Here is a 21,382-nt window from a genome sequence, read left to right on the forward strand (position 1 = left end):
TTTACTTAATATCAATTCCCACTTCACTGAGATGAATGCAAATGATGAGGGAGGTGGTTATAGCATGGCGTGGATAATGATGTGGGAAAATTAATGCACATCTGACAGAAGCTGAGAAGGGTGGATGTACTGGGCAAATAAAGCCATGAATCAGAAATTGGCGATATGCAACGGAAACATATATACATATATATGGACAAGGGACTGAGTCTTACCTCCAACAAACTTCAGAGGACGCACCGCGGAGAGCGGTTCCCTTGGAAGAACGAGGTACACCTGCACCGGATCACATCGCCTGGAATCGAGACTGGGAACGGATTCACTTGACTGGGCAGACTGGTGAGATGCTTGTCGGCAGCTGTGTTACCGATTTAAGGCTAAAATACAATTGAGCTTTCTACTAACCCTTCGTTTGCTCCCACCCACTTTTCCATAGCGACCCACCCTGTGGGGAACACGTTTTACTCGTAGTTTCAACAACAAAAAGCCACTCGTACCATGTCACGTCAAAATCCAAGACGTCATGCCTACCCATCCCCTTCTCCAGTCGGGTGAGTACTGATTCTTTCTCTCGCCACTTGCCGTTTAACTTAAAATCGATATTGCCGGCTCAAGACGTTATCCACATCTTTGGATTGGAGATCTAATGCTAGCCTGTCGTCCACAACCAACTTGCCATCTTCAGGATGATTCTATTTTGCCGGGTGACTTCAAGCTTCGAAAGCAATTCCTTCTTCCATTACAGTCAATACCCCTTGCTCATAAGACAGAGTTCCACATAGGTTAACTAGACAGTGACAAAGCGGGTGAATGGAAGCTGCGTGGAGTCAGCGCAGGATGCAAGCGCGTTGACAACCGGCTGAATGACAACAAACCTTCTCCTTTGTCCAGGAAATGCGTCACTTAGACGGTATCCAGAGCGTGCTTGATTCGGGTCACCGTAATTGTTGGAAGGGGCGGGGCTTGAGCCTGTTTTATGTTCTGCGCTTCATGTTTTTGTCATCTTGATACCCGGATTTTTTTTCTTGCTGAATGTTGACTCATGTGTTATCTGTAGTCACATATTAATATATAAGAAGAATTAAGATAAGTCCTTTATTAGTCTCAGAGAGAGAGAGGCTGGAAATTGAATTTAATTACATTAGTGTTACAGCGGTACAGGGTAAAACAGCAGGATTGAAAAAATAAAATAAAAAAGGTAGCACAACACAGTTATACACTTTTTTTGGGGGGGGGGGGTTCTCCAGGTACTCCAGTTTCCTTGCACATTCAAAAAACATGCACAGAAGGTTAATGGAACACTCCAAATTGTCCCTAGGTGTGATTGAGAGCATGAATGGTTGTTCGCATATGTGTGCCCTGCGATTGGCTGGCAAAAAGTGGGTGTCCCCCGCCTACTGCCCGAAGGCAGCTGCAATAGGCTGCAACACGCCCGCGACCCTCGTCCATCCATTTTCTGATCCACTTTATTCTCACAAGGGTCGCCGGGTGTGCTGGAGCCTATCCCAGCCGTCTTCGGGCAGTAGGAGGGGGACACCCTGAACTGGTTGCCAGCCAATCGCAGGGTACAGTCAGAGAACAACCATCCACGCTCACACTCACACCTAGGGACAATTTAGTGTTCAATCAGCCTGCCATGCATGTTTCTGGAATGTGGGAGGAAACAGGAGTACCCTGAGAAAACCCACGCAGGCTCAGGGAGAACATGTGAACTCCACACTAGGAGACCAGAACTGGAATCGAACCCTGCGCCTCTGCACTGTGAAGTCGACGCACTAACCACTGGACCTATACGTTTACAATACAAATTGGACAGAATTATGTGTTTAAAAAAAAGAAAAGACTCTTACGACTTATTGTTTTACGACGGACGTCTGATAGCGGCATCTTGTGGATTTATATTCACGTTACAGATGAATTATATCACTGTAGTAGAGGGCGCTAAGAACAGCACAAGTTTGTGCGACAAGTGATGTTGCTGGCGGCCATGTTGCGTTGCCATTCTGATTTTGCTTCGCTTGAATACATGGATTTCTGTGCGATGTTTCTCGTTACGTTCTGTCTATACAGCGAAAAGCCACCGGGTGTGGCTTACGGTTATATCAATAAGTGTGGGAGAAGTGCAACATGCTCATTTCACTAGTAAGCATGCGATTATTATATATTTTTTCTTACAAGGTACATTTCCGAGTGCTACTCAAAGATTCGTCTGCTTCATGTTGTCAAAACCATCAATAATGAAAGACAACTAACTTCACTAGAGTAAAACACGCACAGATAGCGGTGTTTTCGGTGGAAAAAAACCCAACACATTACCAGTAACAAGAGCAACTTAAGAAGGCTTCCCTCTGGCTTCAATCGGGAGCGGCCAATTGTTATGCTGCATTCAAGGTAGTGGGAAGTCGGAACGTTTCGACCTCCGACCTGGAAAAGTGCATTCGAACGCCTCTAATCTGTGAGTTGCGAAATACCTCGACCGATTTCGGTGTGTCGTCCATCGAGAATGGGAACCCCCGTCAAATGCAAAATATAATTTACGATATTAAAAACATATTTACGTATTTCTTTGTTATATTACACTAATTTAGTTATTTGACATAACTACGTAACAGAGATATATTGTTATCTCCCTGCATTAAGTTATTTGGTGAAATGAATGAAAATGTATTCCTTTATATAAATTCAGGAAATTATGATTATGGTAAAATGTGTTTTTATGAACAAGAACAACATACCATCTATCGGAATCGAGGTTTTAATATTATATTGAAGACTGCACTGTATTGGAAAAATTCGAGGAGAATCGGTCCGATTTGGTTCGTGCGTGTGACTGCGGTCAGGTCAGCCTGCACTCGCAAAACTGAAGTCAAACCAGCCGCACAGCGATTGTGACTACTCTGCATTAGGGTAATTTGCCGCAAGCGAGCGGCGCTGGTGACTTTCAAAATAAAAGTGCACCAACTAATGCATGCACACCAGTGGTTTGGATTTAAAATGTGATAAAATAATTTCTTGGCTGTCAGGCAATGACGATTTTACCCAGTGAGAATGAAAACTCTCTCAGAATAGCGCCAAAAACCGTTGTGAAGATTTTTAAAACATCATTAAAAATGAATTTTAGTTGTCCCGTAAACCGTTATGCACGGAATTATCTCTGTGGCGGTTGATTTGTCTTCCGTTTTGCGAGTGGAGGCTGGCCTGACCACAGTTGCGTGTGTGTGTGTGTGCGTGTGTGTGTGTGTGTGTGTGTTTGTGTGTGTGTGCGGGCGTGCGTGCGAGCGCGAGCGCGAGATTTGAGCGCGTGCGTGCGTGCGTGCGTGCGTGTGTGTGTGTGTGTGTGTTTGTGTGTGTGTGTCGACGCGCGATCGAAAGCGAGGCTCAATTTTGTTAAAATAAATGATCACTCGGCAAGATTATATTGTGCAAACGAGTCTGTATGACTAACACATGATCAAACGCCTCTTTGACGTGCAGCACAGCACTAAATCTGTTGAGTAAATCAATAACATCCGTTTTATGCCTACTTTTTGAAGGGCGTCATGGGCGTCATTAGGCCTATTTTAGGGAGGCTTCAGCCTCCCTAAAAATGTCTTTAGCCCCCCTAAATAATTTCATTGCATTATTTAAAAAAAAGTCTTATTTATTTTTCCTGTACTTTTGCTAATATATTGCATCAAAATCAATGTAATGTGGCCATTTTAAATTATATTTCGATAACCTGCCATTATTGTAATGTTAAATCTCCCAGGTTTCCTGAACGCAACAGGTGTTGCGTTAGCATTTGACGTGTCTGTCACCATCGCCACATCAAATGCTAACGCAACAACTGACAGTTCATTGCCGAAAGTCAGGTTGAGTCGACAGCATGGATCTTCGACAATTTTTTAGAAAGGTAAATTAAATATTCAATGCATCCATGCTGGTAAAACTAGTGACTATAGTCCGCTAAAATATCTCCAGTAACAGCAGAAACTGCACTGTAACAAGTGTTCACTTTTTGATAAATTAAGGCGGTGCTTAATAAAAATTAATCAACATTTTATTATTAAATACATAAATAATCACTACACCAACTCTTTGAGGCAACACCTATTGAGATTTTGGCCTATATAAAATAAATAAATAAATATAAAATCAATTTATTTATTTGATAGGAATCAGGCTAAAGACGCACAGAGAGTGAGCCGGGGGGAGCTCTGCTGGACAGGTGAGTCTATCAGATCTCAAGGCTAATTTTACTTGCAAGGCTGTTCCCAAAATGCAATCGGAGCTTACAGTAAGTATTATTGAGAAGCAAACTTGTGTTTTTCCAAAGTGATGAAGCTTTTGCATTTCATTGTACTAATTTAATTGCATATCACGGCAGACATCTCAAAATACATAGTCTTCTGGGGGCTAAGCATATATTAATACATTTTGGTAGAGAGGAATATAGGACTACTGTCATATAGGTTATGTTATCGGGCATCCTTCTAATTCCCTTGAACAACCAAGATTGAACTTTTGAACTCTTTATAATTTCTATTATCTAGTCCAGTTAAAGTCCAGGGGAGGAAGCCCCATCATAGTAAAGAGGATACTAATGTGATGTGTGTAGTTCTTCATAGCCTCTTCATTTTGCTCTCAAAGTGCACGGAATTGATGGATTTTTAACAGAATGTAGAAAAAAAATTCTCCCGGGGGGGCATGCCTCCGGACCCACCTAAAGGGGCTGTGTTCCCCTTGGGGCTAAGCCCCCCTTGTTCTTGAAACCTAGTGACGCCCCTGAAGGGCGTTATCAAAGTACAAATTCGACAAATGTTTAGACTTCTTGGTGCTATTCTGAGAGACTTCTCATTCTCCCCGGGTGAACTCATCGTTGCCTGACAGCCAAGAAATTATTTTATTACTTTATTTTAAAAATAAAACACTGACGTGCATGCATTAGTTGTAGTGCTTTTATTTTGAAGGCAGCCAACGCCGCTCGCTGGCGGCAGATTACCGTAATGCACAGTATTAACAATCGCGCTGGCGGCTGGTTTGACTTTAATTTTGCGAGTGTAGACTGGCCTGACCGCAGTTGCGTGTGTGCGTGACACTGCGTGTGTGTGTCGACGTGCGACCTAAAGCGAGACACAACTTTGTTAAAATAAATGACCTGTCGGCAAGGTTATATCGTGCAAAGAAGTTTGCATTAATAAAACATATGGTCAAACGCCTCTTTGACGTCAGCGGAGCACTAAATAGGTGAGTAAAACAACAACGTCAATTTTATGCCTACTTTTTGAAGGGGGTTTATCAAAGTACTAATTCGAGAAATGTTTGCAGTTTTATATCGCGTGCACTTGATTTTACGAGAAATTGCGAAGTGATTATTTAAATTGGGACATATTTAGTGGTGCAAAGAGGTAAAACGGAAATACGCGAACGCAATGAAACACGAAAACAGTGTCACTCAAATATAAGCGAGTTTGTGTGGCCCGTCGAATCACCACTTTCGGGAGACATTCGGCGGCGGATACACACTAAGCACAGATATTGTATTTTAAACCAGGCGAGCGCCTGGCCACAGCGCTCAAGCATGCACCTTGCTTGAAAAGTCAAATCGGATAATTTTCCTCAACAAGAACTGTTTTTGAATTTTTTCAGCACAGGCTTATGATTTGGGCGGGGTTGCCAAGTACTCAGAGAGGACAATGATCTGTGTAAAACTGTAAATATGTTTTCATGAGGGTTTCACAAATTATGCTCTTGTGAAAGTGCAACCTTCCCCATTTGAAAAGTACATTAATATAATTGTAATTGAAGTTCAGGAGGTTTGATCTTCATACTGGTTTTAAAACCCCTTTTGAAGATTCATAGTACATAATAAGTCAAAAGTATGGACTTGAAATTCAAAGAGGAGTTGAAATTATTTAATCCAAAAATAACACTCTTATACTTCAACAAGTGGTGTCAAGTCTTTTTCTTTCCAGGTCCACATATAGAAAAATCAAAGGAGGCTCAGATCCATCCACCCTTGCCCTGAGCAAAACAAATCACATTTCCACATTTAAAACCATAACAGAAGTGTTTTGTACTAAACCGACCTTGGAGTCATGGATTTATGGAATGATGTGTGATTGGCTGAAAACCAGGATGCGAGAGAATGAATTTCTCTTCTCCTGCCTTGCCACAGATTTTGGAAATGGAAGCACTGTAGTACAATGCAGGCAAATGACACTGGCCGTGTTAAATGTTCGTTTTAGTTTATGCCGCAGGCCGCTAATAAATGGATGGCAGTAGTTTGGACACGCTTGATTTAAATCATGCAAACGTTTTTTGACTCGGCCTGCCCCCTAAAAGAATCAGACTATGTGCAAATTCAAACAAAGCCTTAAACTACTTTCTACTCAACGTGTATTCTAGGGCTGCCAAAATTAGTCGATGACGACGTCGACGACCAAAAGCGTCGACAATTAATTTAAGTCCTCGACTAGTCAATATTATTTTTGCAGTTTTGTTTCTCCCCTGAAAGCGGCATCTGTGACTCCCGCCGCCCAGTCTGCATTTTTTTGTGCCCAGTTGACGCACATGCGCAGTAGCGTTGATCCGGGCCAGCTGTGATGCCACTGGCAAAGCTACGCCTACACCCACCAGTCGGAATGAACAGGATACAGTCAGTGTAGTATGCTAATGCTATAATGGCTAACCGTCATCGGACATCGAAAGTTTGGGAACATTTCAACGAAGACGTCAGAGCGAAGAATGTGCAATGTAGAATATGCAAAGTAGAAATTGCCTTTCATGGCAGCACGACGGCAATGCGCGAGCATTTGCGACGGAAGCACCTTTTGTCCGATTCTATTTCTGACGACGAGGGACAGTCGTCTCGGATTCTGTAAACAGCTTGTCTGGTTAGCTTAGCTGCTAACATTAATGTCAACGTGAGTGAGTTATTCATAGCTGTAGAGTTGTAATGTAAACTTTAATATGATCTTTAGAACAACAATGACATCAGCACTTATCCCACTGTGTGTATTGCAAACATCGTTACAGCAATGCTATAACTGAATAGGAAATGTGGCGACGATGTTTTTTTTTAACGCTACCTCCATCCCGTCGGAGCGGATCTTCACTGCAGCAAGGAACATCTGCGCTCAAAAGCTAGCAAGCGTTCCGCCAGAACACATAGAAATGTTCACCTTCCTGGCAATGAACAACAGAGTACTGTAGACTAAGATGAGAGGTGGAACGTAGTACAAATTGTGAGCACTGAGCACAAAATGAACTTTTTCATTGTCTTTTATTGAGACGAAAACTTCATTTTTGTGGAGAATGTACTTTTCGATTTCGCTGTCTACCTCATTTGGTTTTGAAATATGATTGAATACTTTAAAGATGTGTTTAATTTTGTTTTCTTGAGCCCAAATTTACTCAGATGGTAGCACAGTCTTGTAAATGTAAAAACAGAATTTATAAGGCATTTAAGGCAATTGAAGTTAAAATGTATTTTTATATGACGATAATTTGTATTCATAACAGTAATTGGTGTGTATACTGTAACTATGCAGTTTTTTGTTCTATGTTTAAATGCACCTAACATTGTTATAAATGTTAAAGGCAACAGTACTTAACTAAAAGTTCAAATATTGTACTATCAGCATAATTGTCTTTGTTTTTAGATTGCCCAAGGAATGCTGGAAATTGAATAAAATTTGAATGTACGATCATAATTTTCTTCATGATTAATTTTTACATACCTTGAGGAATTCAAGATGTCAGATAATGGTCTATAAGAGGAGCTGCTTGCTAGTGCTGTATGCTGTGATTTGCATACCGTCGCCCTCTTAAAATAATGGCTTAAGTCATTTTAAAAAATCTTAAATATCGGCTACATTCAAAGTTAAACAGATCATTTATTTATACACCTGAAATGAAATCAGAATCTGGTAAAAAAAAAAGTTTTCTGGGAAAAAAAAAGACTGAAGCAGTTACTTTAGGAGGCTGACGATATGATCCGATTTGTCGACTAATCGTGATTACTGTTGGTGATTAGTCAACTACTAAAATAAGCGTTTGTTGCAGCCTGACTGTATTCTGAAATACTATACTACATACGTGTACGTCTGTGTGTCTCAAGTTGTGATGATAATGTTTAGCTTGCTGATTCTTCTTGCCAGTTTTGCAGATAACGTCGTCACATAACCTCCAGCCAGAGGAAAGATGGACCCTCATTGCAGAAGGCACGAGCGAGGCAGCAACTGGACAGACCAAGAGATCGTGGAGCTGCTCCAGCTGTGGTCCGAGGACTCCATCCAGATAGAATTGGAAAGCTCATTGCGCAACCAGCGTGTGTTTGACCGCATCGCACTCATTCTGCGCGAAAAGGGCATGTTCCGCACAGGCGACCAGTGCAGGGAGAAAATTAAAAAGATGAAGCTGGAGTATCGTCGTATTAAGGACAACCACAAATCGAGATCTTGGAAATTTTACGATGTGATGGATCGAGTTTTAGCTAACCGACCGGCTCTCACATCATCCACTCAGGGTGGAACATTTGTTGCGCACCATTTGTATCAAAGCCCAGATAGAAGTGACTCATTGCAGGGGAATTACTCCCTAGGCTCTTTTGGTCCAGCTACTTCGGGTGGGTTTCTATTTGGTCAGCCCCCTAAAACTGAAGATCCACTGGATGTAAAATGTGAGGATGCTGAGGCAATCCTGCTGAACACTGATGTTGCACAACCAGATCTGTGTTCCAGATCAGGAGATGAACCAGAAACCGATGGAAGATCTTTACTCGGAACAGAGGATATACTCGCTCAAGGCGACAATTCTGCTTTTTCAAAAATTTCCCCTTCAGGTTGTTTTTTTTTTTTTAAATTACCGGTACATTATTTTTTACAGCAGACATTGCATCACAACATTATTGACACTTGTGAAATTTTAACTGAAAACTGTACAAAGATAATGTTACATTTTGATTGAAAGGGTCAGAGCTTTAGTAATTTAACATTGATTCCGTTTACATGCAAAAAAAAAGTCAACCTCTGCTTTGTGGATTTTGCAAGTATATAATTTTTCAACATAACAAAAAACGGATCAAAGGATAAAGGAGGAACTTGGTCTTCCTACGCATTTAAACGATTTGTTCTCAATGTTTAAAACATTTGAATTTTGACCTTTACCTGAATACTCTATTGACGGCATGTAAATGTAGTCAGCATTAATTATTGTGGGTATGGTTTGCAACAATAATATTACTCCGTCCTGTGAGGAATTTAAAGGATATTTTAGGTTGAAGTTAAAATATCACATACAGTTCAACCACTATAAGTGCTTAATAGTACTTCTCTTTTTCTAACGGTGGAATTTTCTGCTAATTGGAAAAATTTGTTTTCATAGAGCCCGTTATGCTTCGTTCAAACCGAAGGCAAAGTGTCATTTCACCTCACATTTCTTGCAAGAGTTTGATAGGGGGGATGCAAACATAACTCCTCCATTGAGGCCACGCCACAACGGAGAAAAAGAGATGCTTCCTCATGTGACAGAAAAAAAAAAAACATGTTTTGAAACATCGCTTCTCAGGATGCTCTGGTTTCCTCCCACATTCCAAAAAACTTGCGTGGCAGGTTAATGGAACACTTTAACTAATCCCTATAGGTGTGACTTTTACCACTAATGGTTATTATATGTGTATGTTTGTCCTGCAACTGGCTGGCAACCAGTTCAGGCCCGTCTACTGCCCGAAGGCGGCTGGGATAGGCTCCAGCATGCTCCGTGAAAACTTGTGAGGATAAACAGATCAGAAAATGTGGATGGATGGACGCAACATGGCTCGCCTATTCGGTGGCCGGTGGTTGTGCTAAGATTTTGGCTTATGTCAAATGCTATTGATAGCTGGGGTTTAGATAAGCAAATGTTGCAAATATTTGTCCACTGTAGGTTTGTGACTCCCCTTGAGACACTTGTAATTAAAACTCCTTCACTGCCAGCCATTTTAGAGCATTTTGACACCAACAGGATTTTTTGGCAATGATTATATATACTAAATTAGAGAATAGACCCTCTCCTTTCACTTGAAAAAAAAAGTTTGATTCTGCCTTTTTACATTTTTTTTTAATAGCCATTTCTCCAAGTAGACTCACAAACAGTGGACTGACGAACTGTACTGATCTCATATCTAAAATGGGGCATCGACTGGCGGTTGTGCATCACTAAAGCTATTTCCCAGTTTGAAATTTACAGTAGAGTAGCATCATATGCTCTCCCACCCATTACTGTTGAAAAACAGAAATTGACTTGTCAATGGCAATGATTTAATTAAGGGCTATAAATATAAACTTGACTTGCTAGTTCATCGGCGTAACAGGTAAATACAACAGTCTCTCACTACTGAGGGAAATGTAAACAAAGGAAATGTTTCAACCAATATTAATCTATTTTTTTGCTGCTTGTCCTCATTAGGTTCACAAGTGATGTGTCTCATGTCCAACTACACGCTGACATTGGGCGAGAGGCAAAATAAACCTTGAAATGGTCATCAGCCATCGCATAGCACACAGACAAACATTTCACACTTACATTCACGCTTATGGGAAAGGCATTAATAAATCTAACATGCATGTTGTTGGAAAGTTGGAGGAAGCAGGAGTACCCAGAGAAAACCCACACAAGGGCAGGGAGAATGTACAAACTCCACTCAGCCGGACTCAAGATTTGGAGTAGACTTTACACAGATCTGATCCGCAGGATCAAATCAATGGCATCATTGATCAGATCTGCAAAATTAGCACAAACGCAATCCCATTCACTCCAGGGGCATTCTGTGCTGCCATCATTAATGATCCAAGGTTTCTTATGATCTAGAATCAGATTTTTTTTCCCCAAAAATGTTAATTTAGGCATTTAGTTTTGGGGTGGTCAGTTTCCCTCCATTTTCCGTGTATTGAATAGTTATCGTTTTTCTGAGAAATCTTAGGGCTCAATCAATTATTTTTTTTCCTCAACACGCAGGGTCAGCCTGACATTTTTTATAGCCCCCCATCACTCACCAAAGCAAACCAAAACAAACAAAAAAGACAATTGTTTTACAAAAAAATATTTTTTTCTTTTATGCATGTGAGGTAATAATATTGATGTTTAGAGTATTTGAACTACTCATGCTTAGCATTAACAATATTGAGAACACTAATAACGTGCCGCAAAATATTAATATGCTTTCGACAATTTTAATTCACTCAACATCCAACTAGGATTAAAACCCTGACAAATAAAGTGGAAAGGCAAGTAGCATTAGACTATGAATAGCAGGGGGAAAAAACAACACCATTTGGAGTACTGTTATTCTCGACAAATTATTTTAAGACCCCTTTGCGGCCCAGCTAAATAATAAAAAAACATTGAGAATGCATCACCATCAAGTCTGTCAGAGATAGGAATCAGACAAAAGAGGGCAGCAGTGGGAAGGAGTGTCGATGCCTGGACTTACTTGGAATTATTTTTTCATTTTACAGTAATTGATCATTGCTTTGCATTTGATCCTATAGGCCTACTGTCTTTTCCATGTTAAGAGTTAATAGAAACTACTGTCATGATACTCTATGCTTTTCTCGCATCCACAGGTTTAACTGACCTGAACATTGCTTCGTCTGCTTCCCACTTAGGCAATGTTCCTGTGCCACATGACACATCTCAGGAGAGCCTCCCTTCCCCAGCTGCAACAAAACAGAGGAGACGTCGTAAGGCAGGCAAAACCGTGTGTGGCCATGGAGGTGGAAAGTGTTGCAGCCAGGGCCCCCTCAACAAAGCGCTTGCCAACCTCCTCGTGTGGCAGCAGTGCGCTGAAGATCGCCTCCTCTCCTGGGAGGAGGCACGGCTCGAGAAGGAGTTGCAAGCTGATGAGCGCAGACAGCAGCAAGAAGAGAAGAGAGCGGAACGGGAGCGCCAACATGAGATGCACCTGTTCAACATGCTCACTGGGGCGTTAACTGCAGTCAGACAGGGTGCTACGACCACCGAAACGGCACCCACTAACACCGCCGTCTCCCTGCTAGACCATCAGTCAGCTTTCCTGGCGACATCAACGGCCTCCTCTGCCCCATCCTCATCTCAGCCACATACACAGGCTCCCTCCGCACTCGCTGTTTCCACTAAGGCGACAATGAAGTCGGAGCTGCACCCATCAGTCAAAACCTGCACATCTTCTGAGAGTGTGTTGGCAACTGTGAGAGGTGCGAAGTCTCCTGAGGCCAGCGTGTACCTGTCCAATCGTGGTAACAGTATTCGACAGCAACAAGGCATCCTCCAGGCAGGCTTTGCTCACTATGGAGCAAACAGATATGACATAGACAACCCTAACGTGAGTCAACTGTTCCACAGTGCCGGTAACATTTAGCAGATAGGTTTTAGAAACGCAAAAGTCATTACATCTCTCTGTGCCCCGTGTCCCAGGGTGTTATCAATTTGGGCACAAGCGAGAACAAGCTCTGCTATGATCTTCTTCATAAAAGGGTAATACGTGCTGGGATTTATATTTTGATGAACTTTGTCATGCATTAATACAGTACGAGACAGTACAGTTTCACTTTGCTTTCCAATGCAGTTGACCCGATCTGACATGCTACATGTTGACCCAGCACTGTTGCAGTATGGCGATTGGAGAGGACATACGTTGTAAGTGATTTGCCTTTATTTTGAATTTAAAAAAAAAAAAAGGACAATTTCTGAATAATTCTATTTCAATCTTGTTCTTTCAGCCTGAGAGAAGCGGTTGCCGAGTTTCTAACTCACTATTGCCATTCTCCAAAGCTATTGAAAGCTGACAATGTAAGTGGAATTCATTTCATAATGTAATGGTTACTGGTTAAATGTTTTCTCACCATTTCATTACATTTGCAATGACTTCATGTACATGTGCAATATAGATTGTTCTACTTCACCTCTACCTTTTGTGAAATACATCAATGGTGATCAGATCAACAATTTCAGTTAAATGAAAAAAATTGAAAAGTGAAATGAGATTGTTCTACTTCACCTCTACCTTTTCCTTTATACATCAATGGTGATCAGATCAACAATTTCAGTTAAATGAAAAAAATTGAAAAGTGAAATGAAGTTTATAGGATTTACCGAAAGTGTGCAATAATTACTTATAATTACTGTGCAATACTTACATCAATACAGCAGTTTCATTATTACAACATAAAGAGGTTTTGTCATGTTATCATACAGTAGTCATATAATTTCATTCAACGTGTCATAGTTTCCTGACTTTGTCTGGCAAACATAAACAGTTGACATTGTTAGTCTTGCAATTGAATGTTTATGCTCTTAAACAGCAAGAGATTGGGGACTTGCATTTTGAAGAGGTGCAACATACGTGTTATCGTGCTGTTGTTTTCATGTGCATGCAGATTGTGCAGGAGACATACAAGTACAATGGCAGCTGGAAAGAAGTCAGGATCCAGACTATCATATCACCATCAACCAGTTCCAATTAGTGTTTGGGCAGCTTTATTTGGGGTTCTTTGACAATTTGACAATAAAGTTGTATTCAATTCAATTCAATTCAATTCTTCGTTTGACGTTGATTGACATACCGATAGCATGCCTTCTTGGCTGTCGCCTCTAAATATGACTCGGTAAATTAGCACTATTTGCTGTATTGAAGAAGACTGAGACTAGTGAATGTGATTAAAAATGAATGAGGAAATTGTTATTGGTGTAATTTTCATGAGAGGAATTACCCCACACTGGCTTTGCAGGCTGTAGGCAATTCTCCAACTAATTTAAATTGAGAGAGAGAAAAAAAAAAACAAGGCCACACGTTTGTTTTTGTTTTTTTTTTTGCTTTTTTATAGCTGATGTTGCCAATTGAGTTAATTTGAATTTCTTGATTGGCCAAACTGCCATTTGCTTCAAGTTTAGCAACTTAATTAATTTGTGCATCATCAGGCCCTCCATGGTGACAACAAGGTTATTTTTGGCTGTGAAATAACGCGGTTCATTTGTGTACTTATTTCAGGTTGTGGTGATGAATGGATGTAGTGCCCTCTTTTCGTGCATTGCAGCAGTCATTTGTGACCCAAAAGGTAAGTTTACAAATGTATATAATAAGCTCTTACTGTCACTGTGCTCGCTGACAACTAAAAAAAACACATTAACCGCTGGAAATTGAGAGTTTGAATGAACCAGAGTGGCCGGAAATATAATTTTAGGAGGTGCGTATTCACAAAATAGGGGAATGAAGTCTGCTATTTGCCATTTAAAGAACTAAACCCAAGATGTCAAGACTTGTACATATTTTATTTATCAGCAGCTGTTCGTTGTGCATATATGTGTGTGTGTGTGTGTGTGTGTGTGTGTGTGTGTGTGTGTGTGTGTGTGTGTGCGCGCGTGTGTGTGTGCGCTCGTCGCTCTATGGTGTAGAGAGAGAGAGAGAGAGAGAGAGAGAGAGAGAGAGAGAGAGAGAGAAGTTTAAAACGTTCTATCCACCTTCTTATTCTCGCCTATGGTCTTTTCACTCTCCCGAGGGTGCGAATTGATGAAATGGTGACGTGTTTGCCATTTCCTCCCCTGCTTGTTTACGAAGAATGCCAAGGAGTTAGTAAAGAATAAACAACTCTCCACCGGCGCTTCTGGCTTCTGGTCTGCAGCTGATAATGATTTCACTCAACAATAATCAATCACTGTAAAAGGGCACCACCCTTTTACATTGATTGATTATTCTGTTGAATTCTTATTGCATAAAAGCTGTAATAGACTAACGTGACTGGTGCTGGAACATATATGGTATTTTCTTTACATTTTTTAAAAGTTTTGTTCCCCTTTAAGCACTATACATTTTGCATTTTACTAGAAAATGTTTCCACCTCCAGTGTCCAAGTGGCATTGTATATCAAAACAATGTTTTCTTTTTTGTAGATGCCATTCTCATTCCTAGCCCTTTCTATGGTGCTATTACTGAGGACGTGCAGTTGTACAGTGATGTCAAGTTGTTCCATGCCCCTCTCGAATCTGAGGTAGGAACACACATCTTGGATTAATTTGCTTCATATCAACAGTAGATATCCAATTGAACCCCTGAATATTAGTGATACGGCATTTGCAAATTCACCTATCTTGACAACACTCACCCCTCATCCACCACTTGATCACTTTTTTTTTTCAGATCCCTGCTTATTTGCATTTTTCCCATATTTTTAAAATTACAATTATAAGGGAATGTCAATTATTCACAAATTTTCCCTATCCGCAAACGGACTCCATATTCCCACAGACATCGGGGGTCCCTTATACTGCCATGATTATACTGTGTATAGTACAATCAGCTACACTCTTTCCACTTTAGCTCCAGTTAATGTGATACAGCGGGCTTTCTGTTGATGCTGAGACCTACCTTCTTTTTCTGAAAAACATTTATAGGATGGTAACGAAGATGGTCGACTTTTTCACCTCACCGTGAGCAAACTGGAGGAAGCTATGCAAAGAGCTAAGCAAGAGGTAATCTACGCATCCGTTTGCTTCACGGTGCAATTCTACAGCGAATTCCAGAAGCACAAATCCTGTTTCATTGATGAGCAACTGTCGCTTTTCAAATAGGGGGTGAACATTCGGGCTATTATTCTTGTGAACCCTCACAATCCTCTTGCTGAGATCTACACCCCAAACGAGATGCTTTCCTTCTTGCAGTTTGCCAAAAGGTGTGTTTTGCCTCTCACTTCATACATGCTTTTGGTAAAGCATAACATAATTTATCACTGAAGGTAACATACAGCAGATATAAAAATTCGACACACCCCTGCAGAATTGCCAGGCTTTTGTGATTATTGAAGAAAAGCGTTATATAAGTGACAGCACATTTACATATTTAGGTTAGAAAAGGGGTAACCCAGGAGTCTTATTTGGGTTTTTAAAAGCCCCAATCTGAGCATATTCGGGTTTACATGGCCAAAACACGCCATACACAGCTTGACATTTTACGGTCGATAGCCTCTGTCTCACGAGAAGTGACACGTGTCCTTCATGTTGTTTTAACAGCCTTCTTAAGAATCAGCATAAGATAAGATAAGAAATCCTTTATTCGTCTCCCAATGGAGAAATTCCCAATTCACAGCAGCAAAGTTATGAAAGGAAGAAGTAGAAGAACAAAATATAGGAGCTGCCTGAAAGGCAGCCACTCTCGCGGCACCATCTTGAAGTCAAAATAACAAAATAACACAACACAACACATAAGACACAGACAGTTGTGCAATCTTAATCACCTTTCCTGCATACACTTTGTTGTTTGAAGCAGTTATAGATGAAAGAGGAGAGGATCGTATCGTCATTTTCAGCAATGTGATCCAGAAGGTCCTGACATTTTTGTTTTGTAAGTGGCCTTGCCAAGAAAAAGGCCAGTGTAGACCTTCACAGTCACTCGGCTGCTGTAACCATGAATCACAGTGGGGTTTTTTTTCTACTTGTGTAGTATGCCTCTACTGTAGGTCATGTTGTCTTTGTTGTAAAACAGTTGTCATACTTTTTGCGCTATATGTGGCTATTCTGCGCTAAATCGCTGTGCCGTCTGCTTTAGAAATGAGATCCATGCCATCATAGATGAAGTGTACATGCTGACAGTGTTTGATGAATCAGTAACATTTCACAGTGTCCTCAGTCTAGAAAGGTACGGTGTTAACTTCTCCTCTTTATTATTACTCATGTGTACCCTTTATCATGGTAATTATGGCTGAAGATCGCCTCTTAACTGCTAATGATGTGCCCTTATTTCAGTTTGCCCGACCCACAGAGGACACATATAATGTGGGGGCTGAGCAAGGTACGTGCTTGTGCTGCTTCACATTATGCGGTCGACTTTTTTTATTTTATTTTTTTTAATGACTCCTGACAGAACTGTAAATTCTCTGCTTTTCCTTTACGAAAGATTTGCTGTCAGTGCTCTTTTGCTTGTTGAATTCATCTTGCCCTTTCCAGGACTTTGCAATGGCTGGAAACAGGATAGGCACTCTTTATACTGAGAACCAAGACCTTGTGGAGGCTTTGACCAAATTGGGCTCTTTCCATGGTGTTACCGGGACATCTCAGCATCAGGTTGCACAACTTCTTCAGGACAGAGGTATGGGTCAATGCCTTGTGAAAAATCTGCCGTTGTAGTTTTACCCTAAATATTGGAAAATGTATTTATTTTATTTCTTGCACAAAACCTGACAATTTTTAGTGTGACCTCTCTTCCTTTTGAATTGCTTGCATGACAAATGGCGCATACTGGATTGTTCCAGTGAGGTTGTCAAGTCGGTTGATGAAAGCATGTGATTGACATGTTATTGAATGGTTTGTTGTCTTTTCTAAACCTTAGATACCTTTTTTTTTTCAGGACAGCTGCTTAACGACCACTCAAATATATGAATAACTCAAATTATTTCTTGAAATAGAAATTGTATGCTACACCCTCACATTTATTTTACAAAGCACCAATTATAAAAAAATCATCTGCATTTGCATTTAGAATAATACATTTTGTTTTAGCCTTTTTTGCCAACGCAGCATACGAATGGGTCCTTGATAGATGGCAAGGGTGTACCTGATCACGATTCAAGTCTGTCATGGATATCAAATGTCAGTGCCTTTGAAATGTAACGAATTCATACCAATACAGTGGAAAATTACCGTTCTCAAACTAAAGGGTCACTTTATCGGATGACACTTTCTTTGATAAAGTTGGTAAACCTGGCTGTAGAAGATCAGTTTGCATAGTCGAGTTCAACATGTATGCTTCAGATTGATGTGTGTCTCTCTCTCACTCACTTCCAAGGTAAATCTTTGTGCCATTCAGCTTTTGCCGCAAATTGTGCTGCACAAATACATAATGTGCACTGCTGCGGCCCAGCTAATGACTCCTCCCACTGTCACATTGTAGAGTGGATCAGCAAGGAGTTTTTGCCTGAGAACAGACGCCGATTGAAAGCTGCTCATCGCTACCTGACGGATGAGTTGCAGACAATGGACATTCACTACCTGGACAGTTCTGCTACTTTGTATGTCTGGGCTGACTTCAGGAAGGTAACTTGACCAAGGTCACATTGTGATGCTCTGGATGCTGGGTTGATAATCAAATGCTAATTTGTGCAAAGGTAATTGGATAGCAAGCTGAAAGTCATCGTCTTTAAAATCATTGTATTCACTGGGTTTGATGCCACTTGCGTGTCTCTTTTGTTAGTTTCTCAGATCCCCATCATTTGAGGAGGAGTTGTATATGTGGCGATGCTTCCTCAAACATAACGTTGTCTTAAGCTGTGGGCAAGCCTTCTCCTGCTGTACACCTGGCTGGTTTCGCATCGTATTCGCTGACCAACAGGACCACCTTCAACTTGGTCTGTCATTATCTATACAGGAGTAATATTTAGTATAGCCAATTGTGTATATGCCATTGTCTACGAATTAACAAGTACCGTATGTTTTTTAAATTTTTTTATTTGTATAGGTGATAGGGGAACAAAGCCGTGCCACCAATAGTGAACGGCAAATAATTGCCCCCTTGCCCCCAAAGAAAATAGGTTATATTTCCCTATAGAAGCCACAGGGTGGCAGCAAAGCCCTACTTTTGTCTAAGTGAAGCTCTGCAATTTACCCGTTCTTCAACAAAACTCATTGGCACCAAAATGTCACCAGATTGTGGCTAAGCAATACTTTTATTGTTTTGCCCTGAGCAAATTAGCAGTTAGAAAATGCCAAACTGAGATTATTTTATAAATGATCAATCATTAGCCTTGTCTGTGTGCCGAACAATGTAACATTACATTCATACGAGGGTATCGGTTTACAGCTAAGTACACTTGCACTTGTCACATTTCAGTATTTAAGATGCACATATTCTACAGCTGAAAAAAAATGCCTTTTTTTTTTTTTGCTATCCAAGGGGAGTTTACTCAAATGTCAAATGTTTAGCTTAAACTTTAAGGGTTAAGGAGTCCTTAGTAAAAATGTATGAAATGAACACTCAACCTTTTGTTTATTGCGCAATAAATGAATGAATAGCTTTGATATTACTTGCTCAGATCCTCGTTCATACGTTAACTGAATTCCAATTGCTGACTTCTTTTGTGTTCACTTTGTTTTGTTTTGTTTTAGGACTCAAAAGAATCAGAGAGGCCTTAAAAGAAATCAAAGAAAGCAGTACCAACAGAGATTTCTTCATTGTCAAAGAAGCCAGTGAGGAGAGCGAGAGACCAGTGAATGAGGACAGTGCACCTTCCGACAATGCTACTATTGAAAATTCAACATCATCCCCCCAGAGCAAGTCATCAGACCAGCTGAAGGAGAAGGCGTGTTCTGTTCTTGACACGAGCTCGCTGGGCCCTGATGAGCTTGTGTTGCTTGACTGCCAAGCCGCTAAGCCTGCAGAGAGCCTGGACACTCTGATTGGTACTCTCAAGCATCAAATCCGCTCTTCTGATTGGTTGGAAAAGAACACGCCAGAGCGGTCTGCAGGGGAGGACCCAGAGATTCTTGATGTTTTTCAAACCCTTTTGGCACAAGCCAGAAAGTAAAATTATGGATAAACAGGCAAAGATGTGGCTGCCAAATTACAGCGAGCAGCACCTAAGAAACTCTGTTGTGACTTTATGTTTATGGCGAAAAGCTCAACACCCAAAGGGGGTCGGTTGATTTTTTTTTTTTTTTTTAAATGTATTTCTATTTATGGGAGCGGGGGGTGGGGCTCAAGCTGAGAGACCGACCGCAAGAATTAGGTATTTGGTTGACCAGGCTTTATATCTGAAATGATGCTTTATAGTTGGGATTTGATGGGAGACCAATTTGCTTTGCAATCCATCCATAGGCATGATATTTGTATGATAAGATAAGAAACCTGTATTCGTCTCACAATGGAGAAATTCGCAATCTACAGCAGCAAAATTTACAGGGAAGAAAAAAAAACCCTAAATATTTGCATGCACACATACATTTTAAACAAATGAACTGTACACAGTACAGAATGCAATGTAAAATATAAGATATAAGCATATATGCAACTGCTTATATATGCTGCATAAGGTGGCTATGCTATTTACAATGGGTGAGTGGGGTGGAGTCCAGGTTTTCACGTGTGTTTATTCAGCAGCCTGACAGCAGTCGGCAGGGACGAGAGGCGGTACCTCTCCCTCTTGATGAATTAAATGTCAAATGTAATGAAACCAAAACAACCAACATTAAAATTTTTCTGATCCAATTTCATTGTATTCGAATTTTCATATATACACTCATAACAGCAGTCATTTTACATTAAGATTTTTTTAAGCTTTATTTATTCAGCAAGCCAATTAAGAATAGATTTTCAACTTTTGCAATTTTGACTTGGCTGCATTTGAATATGTATTGATAATCTTTGCTCTATAATTACATAGTATGCTTTATGTACAAAAAATGTGCATCACCATTGAAGAGAGTAAGGACTTGGTCCCCCTTTGCAAGTAAAACAGCTTACACTTTATCTGTATCTGTGTGTGTGTGTGTGTGTGTGTGTGTGTGTGTGTGTGTGTGTGTGTGTGTCTATAAAAAAATGTTTATTGAGTCATGCAGCTCACTGATGCAAGACTCAAGGGCCTGGCTCACAATTTCTGCTGTAGTTCTTCCCAAAACTGTTTGATAAGCTTGAGGCCAGGGCTCCTGGGTTCTACCGAACCAGATTCACCCAAGCATGATTGGACATTACTTTGTGACCTGCGGCAGTCATTCCTGAAAAGAAAAATACATTCTCCAAACTTTTCTTATAAAGTTGGAAGGAAATATTTTTTTCCCCCCAATTGTCATTGGCAAATGAAAACTGAAAAAAATGCTGTGGGAAATAAGGAGTCTTTCTTTCCAAGTGGTAATTGATTCACTGAAAAGACAACGGTGTCACAATGCCTTTTTCCATGCTGATACTGTATCATTATATTTTGTCATCATGTAGAGGATAAAATAAAACATACTGTATGCATTTTAGAATTGATATCCAGCTGAGTTTCTTAGTACAGTACAAGTTATAAAACCTTGTGTGGGCTGTAGCAGTTCTGCCTCAAGAATGCAAAGCGAAGAGAGCGATAGTTGAACGACAAAGGGGAGCCATTTGTGATGACACTTTGTGTGTGTGTGTGTGTGTGTGTGTGTGTCTATAAAAAAATGTTTATTGAGTCATGCAGCTCACTGATGCAAGACTCAAGGGCCTGGCTCACAATTTCTGCTGTAGTTCTTCCCAAAACTGTTTGATAAGCTTGAGGCCAGGGCTCCTGGGTTCTACCGAACCAGATTCACCCAAGCATGATTGGACATTACTTTGTGACCTGCGGCAGTCATTCCTGAAAAGAAAAATACATTCTCCAAACTTTTCTTATAAAGTTGGAAGGAAATATTTTTTTCCCCCCAATTGTCATTGGCAAATGAA

At 40.6% G+C, this 21,382-nt stretch overlaps 1 protein-coding gene across 4 annotated transcripts; it reads left to right on the forward strand.

The window, feature by feature from the left end:
• The first annotated feature begins 202 nt into the window (after positions 1–202).
• On the forward strand, positions 203–19,818 carry accs (1-aminocyclopropane-1-carboxylate synthase homolog (Arabidopsis)(non-functional)). Of its 4 annotated transcripts, none has more exons than XM_019894269.1 (16): positions 203–551; positions 8,142–8,824; positions 11,628–12,322; positions 12,415–12,474; positions 12,566–12,636; positions 12,720–12,789; positions 13,988–14,054; positions 14,887–14,984; positions 15,388–15,465; positions 15,565–15,665; positions 16,538–16,627; positions 16,735–16,780; positions 16,936–17,077; positions 17,879–18,021; positions 18,179–18,332; positions 19,090–19,818. In XM_019894269.1, the coding sequence occupies exons 2-16, from the start codon at positions 8,185–8,187 to the stop codon at positions 19,506–19,508; spliced, it is 2,874 nt and encodes a 957-aa protein (XP_019749828.1). In that variant the 5' UTR covers positions 203–551; positions 8,142–8,184; the 3' UTR covers positions 19,509–19,818. The 4 variants fall into 4 exon arrangements, with proteins under 4 accessions (XP_019749828.1, XP_019749827.1, XP_019749829.1 ...); XM_019894268.1 differs by lacking the exon at positions 203–551 and adding an exon at positions 6,558–6,905; XM_019894270.1 differs by lacking the exon at positions 203–551 and adding an exon at positions 6,558–6,905 and having other exon boundaries at positions 8,142–8,608.
• Positions 19,819–21,382: the final 1,564 nt, after the last annotated feature.

The sequence above is a fragment of the Hippocampus comes genome, unplaced genomic scaffold (genome assembly GCF_001891065.2).
Source record: "Hippocampus comes isolate QL1 unplaced genomic scaffold, H_comes_QL1_v1.1 scaffold104, whole genome shotgun sequence".
In the NCBI taxonomy this organism is placed as follows: domain Eukaryota; kingdom Metazoa; phylum Chordata; class Actinopteri; order Syngnathiformes; family Syngnathidae; genus Hippocampus; species Hippocampus comes.

Coding starts and splice junctions, on each gene's coding strand:
- accs (XM_019894269.1), top strand. CDS start 8,185: ATGGACCCTCATTGCAGAAGGCACGAGCGAGGCAGCAACTGGACAGAC. Junction 12,323..12,414: donor ATGACATAGACAACCCTAAC/GTGAGTCAACTG, acceptor CCCGTGTCCCAG/GGTGTTATCAATTTGGGCAC. Junction 15,466..15,564: donor TGCAAAGAGCTAAGCAAGAG/GTAATCTACGCA, acceptor CTTTTCAAATAG/GGGGTGAACATTCGGGCTAT.